The sequence below is a fragment of the Dromaius novaehollandiae genome, chromosome 2 (genome assembly GCF_036370855.1).
Source record: "Dromaius novaehollandiae isolate bDroNov1 chromosome 2, bDroNov1.hap1, whole genome shotgun sequence".
Taxonomy (NCBI): Eukaryota; Metazoa; Chordata; class Aves; order Casuariiformes; family Dromaiidae; genus Dromaius; species Dromaius novaehollandiae.
Genome location: NC_088099.1, coordinates 321,292 through 345,068, shown reverse-complemented (window position 1 = coordinate 345,068; position 23,777 = coordinate 321,292). Strand labels below are relative to the sequence as shown.

General features: G+C 57.7%; 2 protein-coding genes across 2 annotated transcripts; both read right to left on the bottom strand.

The window, feature by feature from the left end:
- Nucleotides 1-816: 816 nt before the first annotated feature.
- On the bottom strand, nucleotides 817-20,702 carry ASB10 (ankyrin repeat and SOCS box containing 10). Its single transcript, XM_026115829.2, has 12 exons — nucleotides 20,244-20,702; nucleotides 18,817-18,881; nucleotides 18,317-18,451; nucleotides 16,929-17,000; nucleotides 15,398-15,480; nucleotides 14,236-14,440; nucleotides 12,935-13,010; nucleotides 10,305-10,588; nucleotides 5,511-5,778; nucleotides 4,476-4,980; nucleotides 3,010-3,123; nucleotides 817-2,799 (listed from the first exon to the last, which is right to left on the bottom strand). Exons 7-12 carry the CDS (start codon nucleotides 12,979-12,981, stop codon nucleotides 2,614-2,616), a joined length of 1,404 nt encoding a protein of 467 aa, XP_025971614.2. The 5' UTR covers nucleotides 12,982-13,010; nucleotides 14,236-14,440; nucleotides 15,398-15,480; nucleotides 16,929-17,000; nucleotides 18,317-18,451; nucleotides 18,817-18,881; nucleotides 20,244-20,702; the 3' UTR covers nucleotides 817-2,613.
- Nucleotides 20,703-21,301: 599 nt separating this feature from the next.
- Nucleotides 21,302-22,236, bottom strand: LOC112992641 (late histone H2B.L4). Its single transcript, XM_026115828.2, has 2 exons — nucleotides 22,117-22,236; nucleotides 21,302-21,538 (listed from the first exon to the last, which is right to left on the bottom strand). The coding sequence occupies exons 1-2, from the start codon at nucleotides 22,234-22,236 to the stop codon at nucleotides 21,302-21,304; spliced, it is 357 nt and encodes a 118-aa protein (XP_025971613.1).
- Nucleotides 22,237-23,777: the final 1,541 nt, after the last annotated feature.

Sequence of the window (23,777 nt, the reverse complement as noted above, 5' to 3'; positions counted from 1 at the left end):
GGCCACCAATGACTCCATCTTCTAGGATTTTGCCTAATCCTTTTTTTTGAACATTAGTGGGTCTTTGGCCTTTGCAACATCCTGTACCAAAGAGCCTCACAGTATAATTACATGTTGCATGAAAAAAGGTTTTGTTTTGCTTGTTACTCCTTTGGAAGACCCTAAATCTAATACCCTCTCTGCCTTTACACCTGCCTCAAGACCTGTAGAAACAGTCCCAGATGACTGAAGTTGGCGAGTGGCTTTAATGCCCTACAGCCATCACCCTGCACTGCATGAACAGCACAAGCCCTGGCGGCAGTGAGCGGAGAGCAACAGGGACCGTGTGCGTGGGGGAACTGGTTCCCCTCCCAGTGTGGCACCACACTCCTCTTGCCAAGCCATGGACCAGGTCGCAGTGGTGCCCTGCCACGCCATGGCGGGGTAGGTGCCCATCTCGCACGGCCGCATGACTGGCACCATCAAATCCGGAAAACTTCTGCACAGCCCCCTGTGCCCTGCCCCAAAGCAGTGCCCTCCAGAGGCCATGCACTTCCCAAACTGCTTGGCAGTGGAATACCCTGGGGCTGGAGAGATGCAGCTCCGTCGTGTGCCAAAGCACTCAGCCCTTCCTGCCGACACCTCCGGCCCGCGGTGCTGACGTGGCAGCAGGGAAGCAGCGAAAGGCCACTAATCCTTGCGCCCTGACAGCACCAGGACTGGGAGCCAGCACGAGGAGCGTGAGCACCTGCGAACCGAGAGCCCTGTCCGCGGCAGAGCTGCAGACCACAAGACTTCAGCAGAGGAAGCTGTCTTCAACAAAATGCCTACACTCGCCCAACACCAACGTCATCCCCCCATGACAGGCCCTGCTGTCCACGACACAGTCTCACCCTCAGGCTAAGGATTTGCATGGCAGGGTTACCTTCTCCATCTCCCACTTCATACATCCAGTGTCAGTGAAGAAATAAAGCCAAGTTCCCGGGTTGAGCTCAGAAATGGAGCCAAACTGTTCCCCATCCTTCTGCGCCAACTTCCATCCCAGTCACGACCTCATTGGTGTGATGGTCTTGCCACAGAAACCCCAAATCCTGACGCAAAGGTAAAGCACTGGTACATGCCACGTGCCGAGTCAGCTTCTTTTCTGGGCTATTAATATAACATCCATCAGAAATGATGCAGGAACAGTGCAGTACATAATACACTGGATGAGCATTAGCAAGAATCCGTAGAACACATTCCTGATGCAAGTCGTGCCCTCCAAGAAAAGAGAAAGCTAAAGAAGGTTTATAATGTGTTGTTTCCTAAGCGTTACCACGCAAGTTCATGGATGAAATGCAACGGATTGTCTAAGAGAAAAAGTAAACAGGGGTCTAAGAATCTAGATTTAGAAATTATTAATTTTGCACCACTAGGGGCAAACCCACTGCATAAACAGCTCCTCTGCCTTGGGGAAAATAGGGGTTTTCAGACCCGCTCTGACATTTCGCAGGTGGCCGTGAGCGCCCTGAGCACACTTGCTGCTTCTTCTGTCGCGCTCTGTGGCTGCACCTGCAGAGCTGCCGTGGGCAGCGACCTGCGCAGGGTCAGTCCACGGAGCCTGACGCTGTCACCAGCCTCAGCCCAGGGCAGCCTGCGAAGACACCAGCGCCTGAGCCCACAGCTGGGAACGGGGCGAGCTTCCAGCAAGCCATTTCAGGGTGGCTGATGCTTTAATCTCTTTATAACCTTGTCTCTAAAGCAAACGCCACCCTTCAGCTCGTCCGCCGTGCGGTGCAGCCCAGGCAGCAGGCGCAGGCCTGCACTGTGCTGCGGTGGATGCTGGCTGGGCCGTCACGGGGCCGGCTGCTCCGTGCCCGGGGCACCAGCGCTCTCCGAGCATGCCACGCCTGTCCTCCCGCAGAGGTCCCCAGCACAGGCACGGGCACTGCTGTCGGGCTCCGAGCTGCAAGGCCAGGCGACCCAGACGTTGTACCTGCATAAATAGTGCTTGTTTGGAGGGCCCCAGCCCCCCACCCCCCACGCCTTCCTCCGTGCCCTCTGAAGGGCAGACAAATGCGCACACATCTCAGCGCGCATGTGCCTGTCACATGCCGCTATGCATGGCATGTCACATGCATGGGCCGTATTAGGGGCAGCCTTCAAGGCAAGGCAGAAGTTGTGCTCTGGTCGTCATAAACAAAGACCAGGTTTTATTCCAAACACCCTTGGCTACAAACTGCAAATGCCTTCCTAAAAGGCAGCGTCCCAACAAATGCCCAGGGCACCAGAGCGGCTTGGCTTGGGCTCGAGTTTGCAGATTTGGGATAGGGCGATTTGGTAGTCTGCAACTAACGCTGCGATCAGTGCAGAACACTTGCTCCTGGTCCCACAAAATGCCCTAATCCCCATCTCGTTTTTCTCAGTGAATGTGGAGTTTGCCCCCGTCAGCAAGGGAGAACAGCGGGCTCCGAAGCAGGTGCACGAGGCAGAGCCGGCAGGGACCAGCGGGCAGGCAGGCGGTGGCAGGACTGCGGCCGGGGCAGGGGAGGGTAACTTGGCCGGGCGGGAGGTGGGAAGGGGTTAGTCGGGCTGGCGCAGAGCGCACGGGCAGGGACCGAACGCAGGCACAGAGACGCAGTCGAGCCCCGTCCCTCAGTAGAGCACGTCCTCGAAGCCAAGCAGCAGGAACTGGTGCAAGGCCCTGGGCAGGCGCAGCTGCGACAGGACCCGAAGCAGCCGGCCCTCCAGGAAGGTCCTGAGCGCGCAGCGAGCCAGGTGCTGCAAGGAGCGAGGACTCTGCTCCAGGGAGAAGAGCGACTGGTAGAAACGTGGGTATTTCTGCAGGGAGAGAAGAGAGGATCAGAGCCAGATAAAGCCACAGATATCCTGCAGGCAGAGAGGTAGAGCCAAAGCCGGTTACCCCTTTGCCTGAATCGCGGCGGTGCATCCACCCCTGCTCCCCAGCCGCCCCACCCTCCGCCCTGCCAGCCCCCACCCCGACCCAGCGGCACCCTGCCCGGGGCAGCTCGGCTGCGCCCCTTGCCTCACCTGCACCACCTCGGCTGGGACAGCCTCCACCCAGTCCTCAGAGACGCGCACGTGCTCGTAGCTGTTCATCAGGGCCTCGATGGCGCGCGGGCACGCGTGGCAGTACCGCAGCACCTGGGCCGGGGAGAGCGCGCGTGAGCACAGCAAGCGGTCAGGGCCCTGCAGATCCCACCACCTGCACGTACCAAAAAAGCTGCATATATTGAAAAACGACCAGGGAACGACTGCCCTTCCCTCGTCCTGTCCTGGGAATCGAACCCATCGAGGGCGGGCAGACTCGGAGCACCACTGCACCTCTCCGTGTCCCGCAGGGACGGGGACGGAGCCGACACTCAGCACGTGCAGCACAGCCGCATTCGGCACAGCCGGGTCCCCGCAGCCGCTGCCCGGGTGCAGGGAGGGAGGGAGGGAGGTGTGCAGCGGAGGTGCAGACCCCTTTCCTCTGCCTCACCACCACACGTGGCTCCTAAGCAGCCACCTCTCCGCCTCATGCCAGGCCCCTTCCTTCACGTTCGTCTGGTTAGAACATGAGCTGCTTGGGGCAGGGACTGGCACCTATTCTGTGTGAGGGACGAAAGCACAGAGCGCTTCTGCCGAGCGCTGCACGGCCCTCGGGGAGGCCGCGCGCCCGCGCCCGCGCCCAGGGAGGCTGCCGACATCCCGTATCTGCTGCGGGCGAGGCGGGCCCACGAAGTGCTGCGCCCATTTCGGCTGCTACGGAGCCCCAGGAAGGTATCGCACGCGCTCCGTGCTACACAGCATGGCTGGTGCGTGCCACGCCTGTGTTTCGCAGCCCAGGTGGGTGCAAGGGACACGCCGCGCCTGCGCCTCTCCTGCCACCAGCACGGCCTCCAGAGCAGGGCCCAGCCCCGGGGGTTCCCTCCCCGGCTCCCCCCCCCATGGCCCGGGCCACCACTAGCTGTCAGAGCCGATTCCGGCTGTACGAGTGATCCTCATTATCTGGCGTTAATAGGAGATTAATTAGTGTTAATTGTTGATTTTCCTGTATTTTCCCAAAGGGGAGAGCAATCTGCTGATCTCCGGGCTGGGTAATTATTGCACTGCTCAGGAATTAAGACAAGCAATTAACCCTTTGTTTCCTGGTGTCTTGCAGAGACGGCACGAGTCGGAGGGCACGTCCCAGAGATGAAGCACCCCACCCGAGAGGAAAGGGCCCAGTATCTTCTGGGCCAAAGGACTAGGGAGATCATGGGTAGGGACTGCTCACAGACGGTGTTAACAGAGGCAGGAGAGTCCCAGAGCAGAACAAGGCCCAGGAGAAAGCTCCAGGGAATCCCCTCACAACTCCCCTCCTCCAAGCACTGGGAAGACACGGGCGGGACAGAGCCAGCCGGGCGGCAGAGAACAAGCCCTGCCGCGGCAGGGACAGCCCTGCTCTCACAGGGGCCTTGGTGGCACTGCCTTCCTGTCCCGCCCCGCTCCCGGGCGAGCGGCGGGTCCTGCACCTTGAGCAGGGAGCCAGGCCAGACGCGGATGGCGCCGTAGTTGAGCAGGGCTCGGACCACAAGCTCGGGCTGGTGCTCCAGCTTGTAGGCAGCAGCTTGGAGGATGTTGTGCAGCGCCGTGTTGCCGCTGTAGTTCATGACGTTGACGTTGGCACCCCGGGCCAGCAGTAATTCCACCACTGGAGCATTGGCGTTCTTGCAGGCCAGGTGAAGCGGGTGCTGGCGGTCCCTGTCCGCAGCGTTGATGCTGGCACCGCTCTCCACCAGAAGCTGGCAGACCCGGTAGTAGCGCTCCATGTCCTGGGGTTGATGGGGCTGAGCGCAGGCAGCGTTCAGCGGGGTCTGTCCCTCCTCATTCGTCGCTTCCAGCTCTGCCCCGTAGCGCAGCAGCAGCCGGACGTGGTCTGCCAGGCCGTGCCGTGCCGCCACGTGCAGAGCTGTGTCCTCTTCCTCCTCTGTCCGCCTGTTCACGTTGGCACCGTGCTGCAGCAGCTGCTGGACACACCTGTGTGGCCCAGAGTGACTTAGTGACAGACTAGCTCCTGTCCTACCTGTCCCCTTCCCCCCCAGCTGTGCCAACTCATGGCTTTCACTTTTCCCGAGCACTCAAAGCCCCCACCCCCCTGCCCTGGAGTAGTGGCTTTAAGCCACTGGTGAGCAGACCTGCTGCCACCCTAACTGTAGCCAGCTCTCCGCGGAGCTGTACTAAGTGTCACCACGTGCACGGTCACCTCCCGCACCGAGGGCCGTCAGCACAGCGCGTGGCCCCAGCTCCACGGCACGACCACCGGCCCCGCACCGCTGGTGGAAGCAAGGCAGCAGCGCCGGGCTCAGCGGCACCGGCTCCGAGGACTGATCTTGGAGGCAGTGGGGGACTTGGGAGGTGGCACCTGCTCCAGGAACGCACCGCAAGGCCACCCCGTGCAGCAGCCGCTGCCGCAGCCACCGTCGCAGCTGCAGGCGGGAGCAGCAGCCCTCCCGCACGAGCTGGCGCCTGGGGAAGGGGTCCAGCACGGCCCCTCAGGCAGAACTCACTCAAAGGAGCCCGGGCTCTTGCAGAGGTGCAGCGGCGTGTAGCCGTCCTCAGAGACGGCCTCGGGGTCGGCTCCGAAGCTGAGCAGCAGCCGTGCGCAGTCCGCGCTGGCCGCGGCGCAAGCCTCGTGCAGGGCAGTCTTGCCCCCCGGCGCGAAGTCGACGGCAGCGCCCCTGCGCAGCAGGAACCGCAGGCAGTCCGCGTAGCCCCGGCCGGCCGTGATGTGCAGCGGCGTGGTGAGCTCCTGCTCGTAGGCCAGAGACCACAGCCCTGCAGGGAAAGGGGCGTCAGGGATGCGCGTCCAGCGCACGGAAGCACCGGGCCCTGACCTGCCCCCTCCCTCGTGCTGCTCGCCCTTCCTCCCCTCCAAGAAGCAGCCTTCTCCTCGAGGGCTGCCGGCCTCTTCCCCCCGAGGCCGCTGCCTTCCGACCGGCCTGTAAAAGGCACCGGTCAGAGGGTCTCTTCAGGCTACGTGGTCCCATCGCCGAGGGGGCCTTGGGGTGGAGGCTGTTCCGGGGGAGCGGACTTCTCCCTGCGGCTCAGTCGAGCAGCACCGGGTTTCCATCGGCAGGAGCAGAGCAGAGGAAGGACCCGGGGGCGCAGGCAGGGCTGGAAGCAGCGAGGCGGCCGGGAAGAGCACCATGCACGAAGCACACGCACAGGGAACCAGGCAGTGAGACAAGGAGATACGGGAGCAGGCTGCCAGGGCACGCACGTAGGAGACTCAGGCCGCGAGCACGACGTGGATAAGCAAGGCTGGGCAGAGGTGGGCAGCCGGGGCCTAGGACAGAGCCGGGAGCTGAAACCCGCCAGCTCTCCAAGACTCTGACCCGGCTGGAGCCATTGCGGAGCTGGTGTGGTCTGCTGACAAACAGCCTGCAGCGGCTGCAGCCCACGTCATGCTGACAGTCCCTCTGTCATGCTCCTTGCAGCCCCTCCCGGCTGGGCTGGGGGACCGCGTCCGCGACTGCACGACAGGCTCAACGCTGCATCCCCCTCACCTCTCTCGAAGCAGTGCGGCATGAACTGCGTCTGGTGGGGAAGGCCAGGCAGCCTCCCCGGCTAGGAGAGCCAGGTACCCGGGGACACAGCCTGCACTACAAGAGCCAGGCACAGCCTCCCACAAGCAGCACGGGGGCCCCAGCCATTCCCCGTGCTCTCGCTCCTACCCCCGCTGCCCCGTGGCTCACAGTGCCCACGGCACCCACCAGCCACAGCGACGCCCTGCCGCATAGGCGGGAGGATCTGAGCCCCCGTCCAGCCGGCACGCTGCCGGCCCCCTGCCCCTGCATACTCAGCCGGTGGAAGTTGAACCGGTAGTTTTTCCACTCTTCCAGGTCGCTGGTGTCAAACACCGAGCTGGGACTCAGGCTATGCCGGGAGCTGCTGAGGATCTCTGCCACGGCCCCCCGGTCCCCCGCCAGCAGGGCCTGCCAGTAGGCCTGGGCAGGGCCCTCCACCTTCCGCGTGCAGATGGGCTCCCGGCTCTCGTCCCCTCTGCCCGGGACGCTGCCCATGACCCCGCGCCAGACCGCAGGCAGGAGCCAGGCTTGGATCTGCAGCTGCCCCCTCGGCAGGCCCCGAGCCCGGGGCACGGCCCCACCGGCGCCCCGCGCTCCGTACGGACGGGCCGTCCGCGCGCTCTGCGGAGAGCGGGGATGTGCCACGTCGCGGCTCGGCCCGGCCCGGGCACGGCTCAGGTCTCAGCTGTTCTATTCTGGGGAACCGCGTGACCGAACGTTTGGCCAAGAGGCAGAAAAGGGCACTTCTCTCGGGCAGCAACACCTCTGCAGCGGCCGGCTGCGGAGGGAGAGGTCCCATACAAGGCAGGGCGGGAGAGCGGCCGGCAGGGCAGAGGAGGAGACGGGGCAGCACGGGGAGGTCTCGCACCCAGCCACTCCATCGCAGCACCCGTCTTGCTTTCTGGTCTCCGTCTGACACCTCGACTACCACCGCCCGACTGCTGCCCAGGCCACAACAGCCTGGCCCGGCTGCCTCCATACACCAACAGTGTGTTGTCCAGTCCTTGCCTCCTTATCTCCAGCACTGCGATCCCATCTGCTGCTCCAACCCAAGCCCATGGCACTAGACAGGTTTTTGAACAAATCAGGAGAGTTCTTTTTATCAACGCTTAAAGCCAAAGGACAGGTAGAAATGGGTGCAAGGATGGGAAACGGTCCATTACAAGTGAAGTAAAAACATAGAAGAAATTATCCTCTGGGACCCCTTCTGCTTTTCCTTGAAATTCAGTCTCGCAGAGAGGTCCTGCACAGTGTTAGCACTGCCTTCTCCCATCCTCCGACAGTCCCCTCCGTTCGGGTCCTCAGTGCTGCCCTTCGCCCTGAGAGTCCCCTTCCTCCTGCCCCGGCTTGGCTGCACAAGCCCATCCTGCCCCTGCTTTGGCTACGCACCATTAGCACCACCCAGCACAGCAGGAAAGCAGAGCTGGCTCTCTGCTCACAGCTCCCGTCCGCATTGCACGTATTCTGCCCTAAAGACGACACCAAACTGAACGGGACGGTTGTATTTGGTTAATCGTGCCAGGGAGCTGCTCGGATCATGCAGCTATAAACCAAGTTAATTGGCTCCAACAGACCACCAGACAACGATCATCTGGTGGATCAGAGAAGGAGGCCAAGACAAGGAACTCGACCCTCCTCCGCAGGGAAAACAAGTGACCAAGCCGTATATCTGCTCACATTCTCCAGCATCCTCTGTCTGTGCAGGTTTCACCACCAACCAGTGTAGCTACAACGTGGTGCATGAAAGGGTAAAATGAGGGAAGTCTTTGCAGACTGCCTCTCCGGCTGGGATCCTCGGTTTCCCCAAAGCTATAAATAGGCATCCAGCCACAGCCAGAGCTCCCGGCTCACAGGAGCGTTGCCAGAGGGACAAAGGGCTGCGCGAGATAGTGTCAGCAACACTGTTCGACTTGGACCTCCTCTGGGCTCCTTCAGATATCAGCTGGGATATTCAAATATCAGTTCCCGGCCTCAGGAAAGGCCATGTCATTGGAACCTACCTTTAGCGTTGCTCACCGGATAGGTTTTGGGGAAGAGCCCCTGCAAGTCAGGGACCAAAGCCTCGGGTGGCATGTAGGTTTGCGTTTGCTTTTTTGTTCTGTGTCCCTACTTGATAAATATTGCAGCACATTTGTGGTCTGTGCTGGATGGATTGCTTGGTTTTTCACATGTCGTTACTTTGGTGATAAGAGCAATTTCTGGGTGAAGTTGTTCTACATAAGCTGTTCTGCTTTCTCTGGGGCAGAAATTTAAAGGGTCAGCCCAGCACAAGACAGGAACACTTCAGAGTTAAAAAAGTGCAATTAATATTTTTCTGACTAGTGGTCTTAACTACACAAAAAGAATAAATTCTTTTTGTCTTTTTCTTCCTACATAGACTACAAAAATTCAAAACCTTGGGTATACAGATCTTGGCACTCAGTAAATAACCTTCAGCACCCAAAAGCATCAACACTTGCTTCTCCAAGCCTACCCTCTTTGTCTCTTGCTAGCTCAGACCCCCACAAGACAGTCAGGGTCAAGCTCTATCAGTATCCTCCATAGCTCGGTTCTGGGACGCTATAAGGAACCTACGCCTCTGGAAAAGCAGCCTTCACCAACAGCCCTGCTATTCTGACACAGCGAGGCTTTCCCCACCAGCATCATCGATGGAAACAGAGAGCAGCGCAAACGCTCCCAGCAACTCCCCTTCCACACTTGACACTCCTCGTCTTAAGCTCTGCACGCCGGCAGCGCGCTGCTAGCAGACAGGCAGCAGCAAGGACACGTGGCCTGCCGCGTTCCCGGGCACACCTCTTCCCTTGCCGCAGCCTACTCCAGTTATGTCATTTGCTGCAGGACTGAAGTTCATGGATGACACTGATGAGAACCTAATCAGAAGGGACCAGAGAGCACGGAGGCATGTGTAGTGCACACGAGACATACCCGGGGGCGAGGTACAGCGAGGTGGGTGGATGGGAAGAAGCACCGGGGGTGACCAGCTTCCATCTCCTGTCACTCAGGACAGGCTTGCTGCTATCATCTCTAGCGGACCAGATTCCTGCCCCCCTCACCCAGTTGTCTCCCAGAATAAAACAGCTTGCAGGGCGCAAACCCCATTTGTGAAGGAAAGCAAAACTAAGCCCGGTCTGAATGCTTCTGTCCTGGAGCAAAAGCCCCTCATGCAGTCACTGCTAACGCTCCCACACCAACTCCCCCACGGTCGGTGTTTGAAACAGGGATCTCAGTGGCTCTGCCTGACGCTGGGATGTCACCACGGAGTGACCATGGCTCGGTTCCCAAGCGGCTGCCCACAGCCCTGAAGGGCACCGCTAAGAGCCCTCTGCCACACCCAGAGGGTGCCACAGACTCCAGTTTTTGGTGGACTGGAACAACAGACCCAGCGAGGCACGAGGCATGAAGAGCATCCCCGTGCTACTCAATGCCTCCTCGCTCCCCCTCCACCTCACGCATACCTCATACCCATCCCAGCGGTCTCTGGGAGGACAGGACTGGTATTCTTCCTCCCTGTGCCTCCTCCCAAACACCCTGTTCTCATCACTTGGCAGCAGACCTGCTCCTGGTCATCTTCAACAACCCTGGTAGTTTGTTCTGCAGCTCTGTTCTCCAGCTCCTTCCTTGTCCAAAACCTCTCTTCCCTCGCGTCCCTCTTCCATCACCCTGTCTCCATGACTGGGGCTTCGTCCCAGCACTTCTCCCGGATGCCTCTGCTCTTCCCCTGCTCCCCACTCTGGGAACTTCCCAGCCACAGATGTCCCAGCCCTGCAAACTCACCAAATTTCTTGCTAGTCCAGCGCAGCTCATCACCCTTGGTCTCAATGATGAGGTTGACAGCTGCACCCTTGGTGAAGTACTTCCGAAGCATCTCCAGGTCCCCAGTGAAGAGCGCGTTCTGGACCAGCAGGTCCCGACACTCCAGCGGCTCTGCGCGGCTATTCCGGCATCCTCGGCCCGCTGGGTGTAGGCTGCCCTCGCTGTGTCTCGGCCCTGCCTGCCGAGAGTACTTGCACTGATCCAGCTTCTCCTCGTCCGGCTGCAGCGAGCACAGCGGGGCAGAGCTGAAGGAAAAGGCGCAGTCCATCAGTGGGTACGCATGGGGCAAGCTGAGCCTTACAGCACCACGCAAACTGCTGCAGCCCAGAGCTTCTTGTTCAAGGCTGTGTCCTTTGCAGGTTGCTTCTGGGTTCCAGCACTCCAGCGTCTGGCTGGATTCAGCACAGGCCTGACTCAGACAGTATAAATAGTTGCACTTGGCAGCTCCCCTCCACCACCTCCTCCCCTCTCTGCGACAGTCATCATCAGCTGTTGGAGCTGGTCTCCAAGGCAGACTGGGCACAGGCGGGGGGGAGCAGGCAGCCCTGACACCTTCCCCCCGTGCTGGCTAGTCTGCTCGGCAGAGTCTCTGCTCTGCTCTGCTCTGCGCCGCCACTTGAGGAAGAAACAGAACAGAAGCGGGAGGGAAAAACGTCCAGGCTAGGGGTGCCCGGTAACGGCCTGCGGCAGAAGCAGCAGTGAAAGTCACAAGGGACCGTATACAGGCGCCTTCCCTCTGGACAACTCCAGCTTTCGGGAACCTGGCGTTCCCCCGAGGCCATCGAGGCCGGCTGCCTACACACAGACCGGCAGAGTAAGAGACGTGCGGGCACACCCCGGGAAGAGCGTCTTGAATGAAACGGAGCAAGTTTCCCAGGAACAGAGGAGACAGACTCCTGTGAGAGCACCAGGAGCTTGGCAAGTGCCTTCAGGCTTCTGAGCCGGGTGACTGCTGTGCCACCCACCACTCCAGCCATATCGGGTCACGTTTGGAGGGGGCAAGATCCCACTGAAGTCCCCTGTCCTGCCTCAGTCATTGCAGGTCACTCTTTGGGATGGAGGTGGATCCCATTAGCTAGGATGTTGTGGCAGTTGGACACAGGCTTGGGAGTGGTTAAGCTTTGCTTACCCTCAAATTACTCCCCTGTAACTAAGCTGTTAATCACCGTGTCACTGCCAACATGTGGAGACCTTCCAGATGGGCAGGTTGTGAGCACCAGCAGTGGCACCACCCAGTGATGACGGGATCAGGCACCACAGGAATTCGAGCTAGTTAGAATCAGGTATTCTCTGCCCAGTCCTACAACCGATGATGCTGGGGGTCACTGGGGAGGTTTGGAGGAGACCCCGTCGGAGGCAGCAGGAGTGCCTGAGAGCTAATGGCAGGGACCCCATGGCACCACAGCTGGACTGCACCACACAGCTGGAAGCACCTTTCTCCTGGACCACGCCATCCTCTCTGCTGGACAGGGAGGCTGTATTAGGAACCCTTCTGTTGACTTGCCTGGCTTCCCTCCTGGGCTGCACCAGCTATCCCATGGAACAGAGAAGTTGTGTTACTCAGTAACGTCATTATCCTGCAACTAAAAGCAGGTAAATCTTTTTCTGCCTCCTTTCTTTCCTATGCCTTGATCAGCTCCTGGTCATACTGCTGCTCCAGAGTGCTGGATCCATCCTGATTCCCCCAAAGAGCTGCAAAGACGGGGCAGCTGGACTTCACCGGAGGGACCCTTCCAGCTCCTTTCTGCCCTCACTCCTGCAGGCATCAGGAGTCCTACCCGAAGCCTCCCCTGTATCCACACCACATCCTTCAGCAGAAGCATCTCAGCACATCTCTTACCACCTCACTCACCATGTCAAACCCCTCGCCCCCGTGTTTCAGCCCACTGCCACCACCAGGGAAGCACCGCTGCCTTCCCAACGGCAGAGCCCATCCCGCTCCCGTCAGCGCCTCTGAGCCATCCCCTGGCAGGGTGGCTGCACAGGAGCTGACACACAAACCTGCGACAGCCTGGCTCGGATCGGCTGAACCAAGGAGCACATGAAGAATAAAGCTCAGCATACAGAGCAGCCAGGTGCCCCCCCCCCCCCCCCCCGGGGCATCAGACGACACTCAGGGTCTCAGCGAGTGAAGCCAAGCACCCAGTGCAGGTGCTACTCTAGACGCCTGCATTTGGGATTTCCCCCCGTTCACTCTGGAAGGTGCTAACAGGCGAGGAACTGGCAGCCCAAGATGGGTTTATGCCTCTTGCACCACAGCTGTAGCTGGTCAGGGAGATAGAAGTGCCAAACGGACAGCCACTGCCCAAAGCCCCATGTACTGAAAACAGCTTAATGCCCCGAAGAATAAACCCACCACAGACAACTCTAGTCTTTGAGAGCAAGGCAGAGGTTTCGGCTGGAGCCTCCCTACTCGCATACACATGCGGAGGGAAGGAACAGCCAGGGGATGTACCACATTGAACTGCCTGCAAACACACGCACATAAACTGTGCAAGCCACCAACCACTATCACTTTCTGGCTTCTTGATCTGTGCTGCACTTAGAGCAGCTCCAGTCCCCTCCCAACCACAGTACGTAGTCCCCGTTACCTGGGTACTCTGCGAATGCTTTGCTGATTGCTGGCAGGAACTTGCATGAAGCCAGGATCAAACCTTCATCACCTTCCTGGGAAGAGACCCCAGACCCAGTGAGTTACTCTCATGAACTAGGACAGGGAGCAGGGCACAGCTCCCAAATACACAGGAAAGGAAAGGTCCTGCACCCCCTGTTTCTGATTGCTGCCATCCCCCAACTGCACCACCCTGCCTTTCTTTCCCAGCCTTCTCCCTCACGCTCTTCTCAAGCCCTGGCCTTAATCTTGTCTCTAACCTTTCCTGGTCTTCTTGGCAGCCAAGATCTCACCAATTTCATGTCCTTTTCTTTTCTCCCTGCTTTCTCATCTTTCCCTTTCTTTTTTTTTTTCTTTCTTCTCCTTTTTCCCTTTTTTACCTTCTATTTGATCCAGCTCATCCCTGACCTGCAAAAGCCCCATGCACAGAGCTACTTCCCATACAATCCTAGCTGCTGTGCACAGGGGGGAGCAACCAGGGAAAGGGTCCCTAACACTCAGGGATAGCGTGCCTGGTCCTGCCAGGCCTGGCAGCACATCCAGGCTCAGTACCAAGCACTGTCTTGCCTCAGATCACATCAGAGCTCGCATGCCTCCAGCATAAGGCTGAGAGACCCAGTCCCTCCAACCTGAGACCATCCCACCACACGTGTTTCCAGCACCCTAGAAATTCAGCAGCCTCGAGGGGGGAAAATTCATCCCACCTCCTGAGACCATTTGTCACCTCAACCCCAGAGAGGCTGCATATTTGATATCCTGCCCCCACTCCTCTACTCTAACAGCCTCTGCTCCCACTGCAGCTCTGCTTCTGCCCCTGCCCCTGCCCGGAGGTCTGCTCTGAGAAGAGGATGCTGGAGCCACCTACTTCCTCATCAGGAAAATCAGGGAAGCAGCCAGGGAGGTGCCTGTGCAGGGGACATGGATGGCAGAACACAGCTTGCCCTTGGGTACAGCTGCAGGGCCGTGGGGGTGGGAGGGGAGTCATCTCCACCCCACTGACTCTGGTCACAAGACGGCACCAGGCAGCATCGCAGCCAGGACCTTGGTTAGGAGTGGCCAAGTATGATCAGAAAGGAGAGGACAACGGGAGAAGAGTGAACACAGCTCATGTCTCCGGGACCCCAACAGTACAAGGACAAGACGATACTGGGAGCCTTGTACTACAGCATAGGATTTTGACGTTTTACAGGTTTGGAGGACAGCTATGGGGTGTCCACGTAGCAGGCAGGGAGGAACGGGGATGCAGGGATAGCAGCAGGGCTGCCCCATTCAGCCACTCACCAGCGCTCAGCGAACCACTGCTGAAGCTGCTGCTCCATCTGCTCCTTACGCCCAGCCCCTCCAGCTCACGCAGCTTCTCGTGGACGTTCACCAGAGCCTGCTGGTACTCAGCTCCACAGTCATCCGAGTGCAGATGCTGCAGCTCTTTCCCCATCTGCGCCCATAGCACAGCAGCTGAGAACCCCAGGGCTGTGGGGTCTGGATCCTGCAAGAACAGAAGTGCAAGGGCTTGTCAGAAAGCAGCTACCGTGAGGGACAGCCCCACCAGCAAGCACGGCCCCCAAGCCCCATTTCCAAGGCCAGCACCCCTCTGCCCCGGGCAGGCTCCTCGCTTCTTCTGCCGTAGGTGACACCAGGCCTGCCTTATCAAGCAAGTGTCTCTTGTGCCAAGCAGAAGCAGCCATGGCGGGGAAGAGACATCACAACCATCAGAAAGAGGTTGTGTGGGGAGCAAGCAGCGTGCGTGTAAACGAGTCTGTAACGAGTTTGTAATATGCATGTGTGGCGCGCCCCGCGCAGCGTCATCACAATGGCACAGGCACTTTCCCGCCTCATTGCCTCCCAAATGGATTTTAAATATCATTCCGAGGACACAATTATTTAAAACGCTGAACTAAACACTCGCTAATGGGAAAACGGCGTGTGGCCTGCAGCAGCCATTCCTCATGGGGCCACTCTGCCCATGTCACCCCCGTCTCCAACCCCACACCCTGCATGGGGCCCCATGGAAGCATCCTCCTCCCTCTCCCCCACTCAGAGAGCACGGAGGGTACCACCGGGCATCTCTCCGGAGCCCATCCCAGCACACACTGTTTACGGGAGAACACCCTTTCCCCTCTCCTCCCATTCCTGTTCCCAGGCCCCAGGGAAGCGCTCTGCCCTGTCCCAAACTCCACAGCCTCACGGGCATGGAGAGGCAGGCTTGCGGCAAGTGCTGAGGCTCTGAGCAGTCCCCGGCTGCAGCTACACGTGCAAGCATCACCAAGTGCCTTACCAGAGAGCTGGACTTCCAGTCTGCCCCCATCTTTGGCAGCAGGTAATACAGAGCAAGGAGAGGGCATTAGAATAAGGATGCCTTCTGACACCCACCCTGGCCCTGGATATTATGGATATCAAATAAGACTCATTTTTTCACATAATTACTGATAAATAGTGCTCCCACCCTCACTCCATGACACCAGGCAGGGGAGAGGAGAAAGGCAGCATCACCATGGGCTACACCGAGGACTCCAGAGTGAACAGAGCCTGAAGAGAAAGAACAAACAAGAAAAACTACTTGCAATGATCCTTGCTGGGTAGCACATAGATAGAGAATAGCTCCAGGGACAGCACAGACCCTGAGTCTCACTAGTGCTGACAGCATCAGGGATACCAAACGCTCAGGCAGCCAGGTGTTTGTTCATGGGGGAGCACGAGAGACTTCCGGGCACCATTCAACTGATGTTCTCCAGACAGGGACCCCAGGCCACCATGAGTTAGCGAGTCACCAACATTTAGGGACAGCAGCCTGTCTCAGACCAAACTGGAAAAGGGAAGGGACAAAGACCAGCTGAGCACAGAGAGGACAAGAGTCATTCTACCCCTTGCTGCAGGCACCACAGCCCTGGCTGCACTTCATCAGAGGTTCATATTTTAATGGCTTTGGCATCACCAGAGCTATCCATCACCAGCTCATTTTCCTCCGAGTGCTGAACCGCTCCTGCCGGTGCTATTTGGAACAGTCTCTAATGATGCACCAGAGCAGCCACCTGGCAGCACGGCTGCACAGAGACCCAGCAACACGGGAAGAGAGATGCACACAGGTCTGCGTACTGGTACAAACCTCCATTGCCCAAAATGCTCCCTCTCTCCAAACCTGCACCATCCATCACAGACCAGGGGTGCTCTGTCCCACGGTCCCCCATGGGACAACAAGAGCAGAGACACTTAAGTCATTGTTGTCTTGCAGAAAGAAAAGTAAGGAATACAGATACTACTGATATTTTCATGAACACTTGATTCAGTTTGCCACACTATAGCGTTCTTTCTCTGGGCTTGAAGAGTGGACCAATGCAAAAGTGGTTGTTGCTGATCCATGGACACGTATAGCTTCCTAAGATCAAAGCAGGTGGACACAGATGTGGGGCCAGGGACATGGGACACCACAGCACTGCAACCTTACAGTATTAAAAACTCACTGGCACTCTTGCAAGGACACAGGCAGACCCGGTAAAAGACAGGCCCTCACAGAGAGAGGCAGTCCCAAGATACTTTGGAAGAGCACCTGCATGGGGTCCAAATTCAGTTTTGCTTTCTACTGCTACCTGAGTGCCTCTGTATCATTCTCACAGCGGCCAGTTTCCTGCGAGTCCCTGCTGGGTGTCACAGCTCACCCCCTCCTTCCCAAGACAACTCCACCGAGCTTAAACTTCACCTGATCGTGGCACGAAGAGGGCATGGAGTCACAGGCCCAGTCTGGAAGGAGCCGAGCTGTGGAGATGTCCTCACAGAAAGCTCCCGTCAGGGCTAAACACGCAAAGTGGTCCCTCAGGAGAGAGGGACCATCTGTGACATCTAGGGCAGGTGTATCAGGACAGCCCTACGCAAATGAACTGTGGGAAGCGAGTGACATGATCCCTGTGTAATGACGGGTGCCCCTGCCCCCACATGGGAAAAGCAGAAAAAACAACTGGGCAGGATCTGTGCAAACTCACCATCCCAGGACAGACCATCTCCTCCTGCCTCCTCAGCTCAGTGCAGCTCCAGTGCAGGCTGCTCTTCCAGATCTGCAAGGAAACAGAGGGATGCAAAAGGGATATGGAGCAAATTACCACCTCGATGCTTCTCAGCCTGGGGCGGGGGGCACGCACGAAGCAGGAGTGCGATCTTCAGACTTCAGTATTGGGCAATCAAGTACCTGCACCACTAAAGCCTTCCTCCTTCTGGGCTCACCCAGGGCGAGATGCTCTACCAGACACTCGCAGCAGACGGCCACACTGCCCTCCCAGTATGTCAGCATCTTACCCACACACGGGGCCAGCTACAACTGCTGAGGGAGCCGGAGCGCCACAGAGCAAAGCCACCTGGTCCCCAAGCAGTCTGCGTGGAGCTGGGCAGCACCGGGCTCTCATTCCTCCACGCTGCAGATCAGGACACGCTTGACATCAGGCGGTCGGAGAGAACCACCTCCAGGGCAGCGGCAGAACTGCAGTCCCCGGCTACTCGGGAGCACTCGGCATCGCACCAAAACCGAAGTGCCCGCGCTGGGCCCAGGGAAGTGGGAGCACGCCCCGACACACCGCTCTGACCTGGGGAGCGATGGAGCAGCTTGGGCAGGAAGATGAAGGGCCGAACTTCTGCATGCAAACAGCAGCCTGCTCACAGTCCAGCTCCTTGGCCCGGCTCCCTCAGGCCTGCTTTTGATGCTGCTCATTACACCAGATCTCTGCCGTGAACGTGGCTCACGGGCAGCCCCGGCACACCTGCTCTCCCGCCCGCGCGGCCTCTTCCTGCAGCACGACTGGCCTCAAGGGCTGGAGGGGAAGAAAGGAGGAGCGCAGCCCTGTCGGGGGAGATGCTGCTGTGACGCCTGCGCTCAGGAGCGGTTCTAGGTTGCGGGCAGGACACCAGGAAGAAGAGAGCACTCTCCAGTGCTGTCTTACAGCCGAAAGGAAACAGAGCATCCTGCACACCCTCTTCCCCCTCGTCTTCCCCCCCTCTCCCCCAGCCAGCCCCACACTACAGCAACAGGGCTGGAAGAAAGGGTCACATCAGACTTATCGTCACCTCACAAGCAAGCCCTGAAAGCTCCAGTATTGTCCCACACACTGTCACCTGGGCTCTGCCACAGCTCTGGTCGCTCCTGGCATTCCTGCCCTCATTTTTGCTGGAACAGACCACCGGAACAGACCTTGGGACTGCGCAGTCCCACCATCAGGCTGGCAAAGCACATCCATCTCGCATCGACCCAGAACGCAGCCCAGTGCTCCCCTTTGCTCCACCACAGACTAGGGCAGCCCTGCACATCTTCTCACTGACAGGGCACTGCATCCATCAAAAGGGAGCCAGGCTGACCCGCCACAGCCCAGGTGGTCACACTCACCCGTTCGCTTGGGCACAGCGCTCACCCTCACCCCTCGGCATCACACCAGAATCTCTGGCAGCATCTGCAATGCTCCCCTCAGGGCCTTGGCTCGCTCCCGTAGGAAGTACCTGGGGTGGGAAGCTCCCTGGGAACCTGAGGAAAACGGACAGGGCTCTAGTCCTGAACGTGACAATCCAAGGCAAAGCAGAGGCCCCTCAGTCCCAGCCCAGCTGGCCAAGCTGCCTCTTCCACGGGAAGTGAGAAAAGGGACAAGGCCCACAGGGTCTAGGAAGAAAATCCCCTTGGTGTCCCCAGTCGGTCCAGCTCCTTTTTGCTCTGTCTCCTCCCCCCATACCCGAAAGGGAGGATTTTCCACCAGGAGGAAACAAGGGAATTTTTTTTATGTTTATAAACTGCTTACAAAACTCCATCCCCTGCAAACTGTGTCCCACTGATACCAGGGGATTTGGTCTCTGATCCGCCAGGTACAGCGACATGGATAAGCAGTGTGCCAATACCTGGGCTTGTGCAAGGAGGCCCAACACGGCAGGGAAGCATCCACTTGAGGAAGAACAGTAGGAACCTCAAAGACAAGAGAAGCTTTTAATAATCAAGAACCTGAAAGCCGAGAAAAGAAGTGTGAAGAACTGGGGAGGAAGCCATCCTGCTTCCGAGGAGAACCCCAGCTTTCTGCAGGGATGCCCTGCAGTCTCTGCCCCTGGTTGTACTTGGCTGTTTTCAAACAGCAGCTGCTCATCCAGTGCAAACAAACACCACAGCTGACCACGGGTCACCAGATTGCCTCACGATTTACAGTGCAAACATGAAGGACATCCTCGGCGGCTTTATAAGTTTATTTGCAGACAGCCAACAGGAGATTTCGCTTTTTTAATTGATCAGACTGAATATCAATTCCTGTAGGACTCCATAAGAAAAGAAGATCTTCAGCGGAGGTTTCCTAACAACTTGCTGAGAACTGGTAGCTCAGAGATATCAGCCTACTATTGGGTACCCTATAGATGCTATATAGAACTAATTAAAGCCAAAAGCCAAAGTGCATCTTTTTTAATTTTTAAAAAGGACAAATTATGACATTACCAACAAAGTTTGTTATTTGATAAAATAAGATGTACTCTCCACAAACCACTTTAATTAGTTATGTTCCAATCCTTTAACTTCTTATCAAATAAGTCTTAGAGCAGTTTTTGCTTTATTATGCCTGGATTAATACTAGGCTAACTGACCCACCTCTGCCTATGGTATTCTCCTTTCCCAGGGTGGAACATGATTGTTTCCCAGTTCTATTTAAAGTCTTCTGCTACCCCAATATTTTTCAAATAAATGCCAGTGGGCTAAAGAGTTCCCTGGCCTACTTTTTTAGAGCCAGGTAAAAGTTACCTGGGCACACTGACCTTCAAGTGATTGGGTCATCCAACTGCTTTTAACAGCACTCTCATCTCTAAGTGGACCAGAAAGTACTTTTTTTTTTTTTTTAATCAAAAAAATTTTTTGTCAATTAGTAAGAGTTTATTGTAGACAGCTGATATTTCTGTACTTAACCTGCTCCATACCATTCTAGGACTCTGTCATTTTTGTGCCTTATATGAAGACTCTTGTATTCATTATCTAGTCATTACCCATGCTTTTAACTTTTCATGCTGACAGCCAGCAAGGACTTTCCACACGCCATCTAAGTTACTGTTTTATTCCAGCACCTTCCAACACCCCAAGTGCTGCTTTCTCTGAACCAGGTTTGATTTCCAGTTCAAAGCACTCCTTTATCAACAATCCCAATCCTATAAACCCCTGACAAACTTTTAGAAAACTTAAGATTTTAAGTTTTCCTCCTCCTCTTTGAAACTAATGTCATAGAACACTTTACTTACTATTTTCCTCCTTTGAAGTGTCATTAACATGACGGCTCTCCATTGCTCGTCATACTTACCACGAGGGCAAGACCCCGAGGAGCCACCAGCTTCCAGGCCCAGGGGCTGGTTCCTTCTCGTCCTTCGTAAGGGGCAAAACCGCAGGTAACGCGCTGGGGCTGGGAAGGGCCGTACTGGAGAACGCGGCAGCACGCTCAGGCACCGCAGCAACCTCGTGTGTTTGCACCAAGCTCCCCTGCAGCCTCCAGCCCTCACGAGGCGGCACGCGGAGGGTGATTCTCTAAGGAGCTGTGACACGCTGGTGCTCAACCCCCCTTTTGCATCTAGTGGTTAAAACCGATCCGGTGTGCACTCAGCTGTACGAGGCTCCAGGCTGTAAGTCGCTAAAGCAGCTAGCGGCAGCCCAAAGGCAAAGCGTGCTTTTCTTTCCGAACACTTCCATCCTTCCTGCGCAGATCCGGACCAGCGATTTTCGCACCCACCCCAGGAAAGGCCCCACAGGGTCCCGGGGGAGGGGCGGACCAGATTCCCCCTCCCTGGAAAACTCCCAGCTCCTCGTGCTCCTTACTCAGACCCCTCCCACTGGCAACACGCCACCAGCGAAGGGAAAAAGGAAAAAAAAAAAAAAAAAAAGTGTATTTTCTGCTCTTCTCGCTGTGCCTGCAGCAGCCGCCAGGGCCTCCCCTCCGGCCGGGGCCAGGCCCCCCCCACGCCACGGGCAGCGGCACCGGATGACGGCGGGGAAACAACCGACGGCCCCGCAGCGAGGCCGCAGCCCCCGTGGGCCCCGCGCCTGCCCCCGGGCCTCCAGCAGGCCGGGCCCGGGCGGAGCAACCCGTTACCCGCCCCCCCCCCCCCGGGGGGACCCTGCGCGGCCCGCGGCCAGGCCGCAGCTCGGCGGCGGAGCCCCTTTCCCGTCCCCCGCATCCCCCGGGCCCCCCCGACACCGGGCCTCCCCCCGCGCCGCCTCTCACCGGCGGCCATAGCTGCCGCGCGGCCGCGTCGCCACAGCAACCGGCGCCGGTCCCCATGGCGACAGCCAACGCCCCCCCCCCCCCGGCCCAGCGGCGCCATGACAGCGGGCGGCGGGCGCTGCGGCAGGGCTTTATTGGGCGGGTCACTTGCTGCTGGTGTACTTGGTGACGGCCTTGGTGCCCTCGGAGACGGCGTGCTTGGCCAGCTCGCCCGGCAGCAGCAGCCGCACGGCCGTCTGCACCTCGCGGCTGGTGATGGTGGAGCGGTGGTTGTAGTGGGCCAGGCGGGACGCCTCCGACGCCAGCCGCTCGAAGATGTCGTTGACGAAGGAGTTCATGATGCTCATGGCCTTGGAGGAGATGCCGGTGTCGGGGTGCACCTGTGGGGCGGGAGGGAGCGCCGGCTCGCGTACCCACCATCGCAGGGCGGCGAGGCCTGGTGCCCTCCCCGGAGCCATGGGCCTCCTGCCCGGCAGAGCCAGCGGCGAGGGGTGGGAGCGCCCACCCGCCTTAGGGCCGTGCTGGCAGCCCAGGCCTAGGGAACTCACAGCCACCTCCATAAGCTCTTTTCTCATCTCCCCAACATAAATCACAGGGTCTCATAACCTCCAGGAATAGGAAGGATCTTAATGCTCAGCTTATTAGGCCAAGGGCAGCTGCTCCTGCCCTACTGACTTTCTCTCAGTGATTTCTTGAGGGCTGTCCCATGGCCAGGAGCACATCCACCCACTCTGGAGGGCCCTAGAGCCACCTTTTCTCTCTTGCCCCAAATTGTGTTGCTCCCCCCCACCCTCTTCTCCCTTTCTCCAGGGACTCAGCCAAGGGTCCCCTCTACCCAGTCACTCTCTTTTTCATCTCACTAAAAAGTAGCTTTTCCTCCCTTCCTATTTGTAGGGTTGATGGGCAAGACAACTTTACACTTGAACCAGTTCTTAGCTGTAGAGAAGGATTTCCTCACCTGCTTCAGTACTTTGTAGATGTAGACTGAATAGGTTTCCTTCCTCTTAGGCTTCCTTTTAGACTTCTTGTCTCCAGCAGTGGGAGCATGGCCACGCTTCTTCCCAGCCTCTGCACTCATCCCAGCCTCTCCCAGAGCAAGCTCTAACAGAGCAATCGCTGCCTGACGTAGGGCTGGTTATATAGCAGAGGCAGCAGGTCCCTCACCGGCCACAGGTGCAGCCCCTGAGGAGCAGGAGGGAAACATCCGTCACTCCACTTTGGGCTAAGTGATGGGCCAGCTGGCCCAGGGAGCAGCTTCCAAGTAGCTGATGCAATGAGACTTTCAGACCTGACAAAGAGCTGCAGGGTAATGGGGCAAAGACGCGGGTAAGGACGGCAGTGTCCCATTCACATGGAGGAGCTCTTCCCAGGGCAGGTCCATCCAGGGATGGTAATTGTGATGCAGAAGTTAAGATAAGCTATGAAAAGAAAAGTGAAGCAACACAGTAGAGAAGTGAACAAAATAGCAACATTTTCTATCCTTTGCTCTAGATACAAGAGCAAAGGGAGCCTTTCCCTCAGCAGGCACCACAACAGACACCTCATGAGAGGGTAATCCGTAATGTCTGGTGGAGGGGACACCGGCAGCGATGTGCTGCCGTGCACTCCCCCTGCTCGGAGCACACCTCGTGCTGCTCCCATGGCCCATCCTCAGCAGATCATGTCTTCCCAAGGACTCGGTGTGGTAGACCTGCTGTGTGGGTTACGCTGCCAGCACCTCTACAGCCAATAGCATTTCTTTGAATTTAGCTTTATTCCAGGCCTGTCCTCACGGGGAGGCATCCGAGTGCCTACTCCTGATGCAAATGGACATCACAGTGAAAAGCTGGGTCCGAGTGTTGCGGAGGGGCCACTTCTTCCACCCAAGAACTGAAACACGAGTGACCACGTGGAGCAGGCTGGAATGGTCACGCCAGTGTGTTTATTAAGGATGAGTGGGCTCGGGCACAGAAGATAGGCGGAAAGGACTATTCTTCTGGGAACGGGAGCAGCTTATTTGGTGATGTCTGTCAGTGTCAGGAGCTGTTGGTGGGATGACTCGACCTGGGAGGAAGGAACCGGCAGCAGCATCACCTCCGTTCCGTAAGAGGCTGTGTATGACCAGGGGCAGCACAGGGCTTCCCCCTCCGGTGTGCCCTGCACTCACCTGCTGATCTATGGAGCTTGAATAGCCGAGGTCCTTGTGGTCGGGGAGGCTGTTCACTGGCCACAGAGGGAGTGATTTGTGCCGGGAACTATTCTGCCTTTTCCACTGGTCGTGGTAGGCAGAGGCTCTCAAAGGGTGAAGGAGCTGTAGCTGTTACAAATGGTATTTCTCCTCAGCTGCAGCAGTGCCTGGCATTGGCAGTTATAAACACATGGGTTATGCTTTTTCTGACAAAATGTTTAGTTACGAGAAAGCACTTTGGTGGATGAGGAGCAGTGATGGGGCACTCAGCATTAAGCGCAGGTAGTCATTACATAGCAGGGACAGAGGCTCATCCACTGAACAGCATAGTCAAATTTGTATTCCTAGATTTGGGGAACTACCATCTTGTTCACACTTTTGCACAGAGCTGCTTCAATAGATTGCGGGAGCCGGAGGCTGTCTGTTCTGGAAGCGGGGTGCTTAGCTTCACT

Excerpts from the sequence above, each read along its gene's own strand:
- ASB10 (XM_026115829.2), bottom strand. The coding sequence starts at position 12,981 with ATGCAAGTTCCTGCCAGCAATCAGCAAAGCATTCGCAGAGTACCCAG. Across the intron at positions 5,779-10,304 it reads CTGGACTAGCAAGAAATTTG|GGCTGTGGTCTCTGGCCTAC; the intron begins GTGAGTTTGCAG and ends CTTTCCCTGCAG. Across the intron at positions 4,981-5,510 it reads AAGAGCCCGGGCTCCTTTGA|GTGTGTCCAGCAGCTGCTGC; the intron begins GTGAGTTCTGCC and ends TGGGCCACACAG.
- LOC112992641 (XM_026115828.2), bottom strand. The coding sequence starts at position 22,236 with ATGAGTGCAGAGGCTGGGAAGAAGCGTGGCCATGCTCCCACTGCTGGA. Across the intron at positions 21,539-22,116 it reads TCTACAAAGTACTGAAGCAG|GTGCACCCCGACACCGGCAT; the intron begins GTGAGGAAATCC and ends CCCGCCCCACAG.